The sequence below is a fragment of the Pteropus vampyrus genome, unplaced genomic scaffold (genome assembly GCF_000151845.1).
Source record: "Pteropus vampyrus isolate Shadow unplaced genomic scaffold, Pvam_2.0 Scaffold1, whole genome shotgun sequence".
NCBI lineage: Eukaryota > Metazoa > Chordata > Mammalia > Chiroptera > Pteropodidae > Pteropus > Pteropus vampyrus.
Window position 1 is genome coordinate 32522501 of NW_011888782.1, and position 3493 is coordinate 32525993.

The 3493-nt window shown below is 38.0% G+C and overlaps 1 protein-coding gene across 5 annotated transcripts in view; it reads right to left on the minus strand.

Annotated features, from left to right (window-relative positions):
• Nucleotides 1-1767, minus strand: part of CD200 (CD200 molecule) — a 26375-nt gene extending 24608 nt beyond the window's left edge. The window contains exon 1 of one of the 5 annotated variants that reach the window (XR_002778208.1): nt 1512-1767. Coding sequence is in view for 1 of the 5 variants with exons in the window: in XM_011380515.2 (XP_011378817.1) it covers nt 1512-1733 (222 nt within the window). In the remaining 4 variants the exon portion in view is untranslated. The remainder of the gene's footprint in view (nt 1-1511) is intronic. The other 4 variants (XR_002778235.1, XR_002778227.1, XR_002778220.1 and 1 more) reach the window with 4 other exon arrangements.
• Between the last annotated feature and the right edge of the window lie 1726 nt (nt 1768-3493).

The following is a 3493-nucleotide window of genomic DNA, read 5'->3' on the forward strand; positions in this document are numbered from 1 at the left end:
GACAGTGACTGAGGCAAAAAGAAATTGAAGAAAAGCTTTGCTATTAAATATATACATATTTGCTCTGGCTGACTTGAGTTGGGCTAGCAGAAATAATAGATGTGTCGGCTAGGACAAATGCTTCTAAGATGGATGAAAAATAATAGTATTGACATCTTAAAACGACTAAATGAGGTAGTATATGTAAAGCTCTTAGAATAGTGACTGAAACAAATAACCACTAAATAAATGTTGGTATCTCATTAGGTTACTCTGAGATTCACGGATTTAAGGCACTTAATACAGTGCCCAAGAAATAATAAATGCTAATATACGTTAGGTAGCTAAAAAAATTCATTAATCAAATCATACAGACAGTACAATAATACAAATGGAAAAGTCCGCTTCTATCTTTTGCCAAGAGGGCCAGGCTGATAACTGCCCTCACGGAGGCCTTAACTGATAGTTGCTCATTCGGTAGCTACACTGCCCCTATATATACCTCTTCCCCTGAAATTTTATAGGTCCAAACCCTAATCCCACCACTTGTACTTACATGGATGTGAAAAAAATTAACCTCTCTACCTGTTTCTTCATTTGTAAAATCAGGTAATAATTCCTCTTTTGAAGGATAGCTGTGAAGATTAAGAGCATCTGGTATCCAGTACACATTAGCTCAATGGTCATCATTCTCCTTTGTTAAGAAAGATATCAAAGTAACTGGCTTTGTGGCATTACCAATGAACTATGTATGAAAAAAAATTACCTTGAGGCATTACTTGTATTTGGATTTCAATTTTTTATTGTTTTATTATTGTAATTATTTTATTAATTATGCATTATTATTTTACTAAATATTTGTTATTTTATTAATTGTACCAATGTAAATGAAAAATTCTCTTTCATTTTGTCATTTAAATAGATCCTGAATAAACAAAATATCTCTCTTAAATACCCTGAGTTTTAACCCCGATTTATCTGAACCTTTATGACTTCCCAAGCAAAGGCCCAGAGGATGGAGGAAGGATCCAGAGCATCAAGGAGGGAGCGATCTCCTGGGGCGAGTGAATTCTTAATTTTGTAGCCCCACTCCAGTTGTTGGTGTCAACAGGAAGCCAAAACAGCACCCGCTATCCTCTTTCTTTCTTGGGGCATTTAAAAATAGAATGTCTTTTCCCAGCCTTTCAGCCAGAGTCAGTGGGCCTGTCCGCCAGCCTGCCAAGAGGACCCCCCCATCCAGTTCCTCTCCGAGGATGACAATGATCTCAGGAGAAGCATCTTCGTAGCCCCCGCCTAGCAGCATCCTTTTTCCAGGGCAGAGGGGGACAGAATGGGGCCGCCATGAACTGCCTGGAAACCACCCTTCGGAAGGCAAAATCCGCTTCTTAAACACTGAGAGGGAAGCCCTTGCAGAAAACCCAGCTCCAGACCGGACTGGGGTGAGCCACGGCATGGCGCACTCAGCCCGCCGCCGCCCCTAGCCACGCGCGCGCCCAGCCTGCGCCCTCCTTCCCAAGCCTGGCCCCGCTCACCCGCTTTTCCATCCTCGCTCCTGGCTGCGGGGTGGCCAGCTTCACGTGGAAAGCACAGGGGATCTCACGCCGGACCAGACTGCGCACCTTGAGCTCTAAGGAGTGATTCCGGCTGGACCCGGTCACCAGCAACGAGGACTGAGGCTCAGCTCCCTCTCTCTCCTCTTGCAGTCCGCAGCGCCTCACGCCTCTGCCCTCTTGAGGTCTAGTTAATACACCCATTTACGTCGGTACAAAAACCAAGCAGGTGATTTCCGATTGAGCAGCGCTTTTAAATCCCAGTCTTAATCAATCATCCTCTCCTGTCATGGGAATATTTTGTATTGTTCAGAGGGGGCGATTGGAGGAACTGAGTAAGTGAAAAAACACAGGCTTTTTTTCAACTTTCATATTATAAAGACAAAAAGAGACAAGAAATAGGGAGGAGGAGGAGGTGAGGAGTCATGAATAAACTGCGTTAGCGCTTAGAGGAATAGCGATCTTCGCTGTTGAACAGGCAAGTAGAAAATAAAGATTTTTTAGAAATGTTATTCAGTCTCCCCAGATGTTAGTTATGAAAGTAAAAAATGGTTTGAAGCTAAATTTAACCAATAGACACTTTAAAAAACAAATGTACGTTTATTTTTATCCAAAATCAAGCAATCAATTCTGTAATAAGCTCTCCTTTCCTGATGTGACTGTTTCTTTCTTTCTTTACTGCGAGAAATTTCCTTCCATTTGTATTAATGATTCTTCTTATTTTAACAAGTTACAGAGTTTAAGGCCCTTAAAAAAAGAAAGACAAACAGGTCAATGAAAAGTTCACCTCTTGAAGCCTTCTCTATTTTCCTACTACCACCTCTGACAAGGTTCTGGGACAGGGCTTTTATTTAAGGATCCATAGGGCTGTAAGTAGAAGTCTGTAAATAATAAAATGGCTGATTTTTTTTCAGAAAATCAGAAATATGAAATGCACCTATTGAAAGGACTAATATACTCATAGGGTGTCAAACAGGATACATAAGAGAAAGCCAACTTATAGAAATATTATAGTATATTTAAGAAGATCAAATTAAGAAAATCAAAGAGAATTCTAAAAGCTTCAAAATGTAAAGACAGATACGCAAAGGAAAAAAGAATAAAAGTGACATTAAAAGTCACAAGGCAGTGCTGTAAGCAGGAAGACCGTGAGTTAATTTTTAGTGTTTGGGGGCGAGGGGGAAACAACTTTGAATTCCACTTTGTCTTTTATAAATATTGCTACATGGGTATATTTTCTTTCAAAAAAAACTTTTAATTTTTAAATTATATGTATCATTTATAGAGGAAAATACATATATCATAACTATATAACTTGAGTTGTAGAGTAAACATACTTACCTACCCAGAAGCAGATAAAAAAACTGAATATTACTAGCTCTTCACAGCCTCTCTTACTCCCTTTGCCTACCCTTTCTGTCACCATCCTCCGAACACTCTTCTACTTTTAACATCATAGACTAGGCTTGCCTGTTTGTGAACTTTATATAAATGACATAGAGTATATCCTCATTTGTATCTAGATTCTTCCACTCAACAGTAGATTTGAAAAATTTTTTCCAAGTTATTGCATGTAGTTGTAGTTCATCTGTTCTCACTGCTGTATACTACCCCATTCTGTAAGTATTGTATACCACATTTATTCATCTATTCTAATATTAATGGACATTTCATTATTTTCCAGTTGGAGTTTATTTTTAATAGTGGTGCTATAAACATTCTTATATATGGCTTTTCATAAACATATCTATGCCATTCTGTCATATTATTTTTGCCAGCTATATCTTTACTATTGTTTTATTTTTAATCTTTCTTTATTCTTTTTTTTTTAATGTATAGATGATATTTTGTAGAGGCTATTTTGCTGGATCTCAATTTTTTAAATCTACTGAAAGACTGTCATAGATAATATGAGCAAAATTTTATAGAATGATAAGATGAAAAACAGATTTTGTCATGCATAT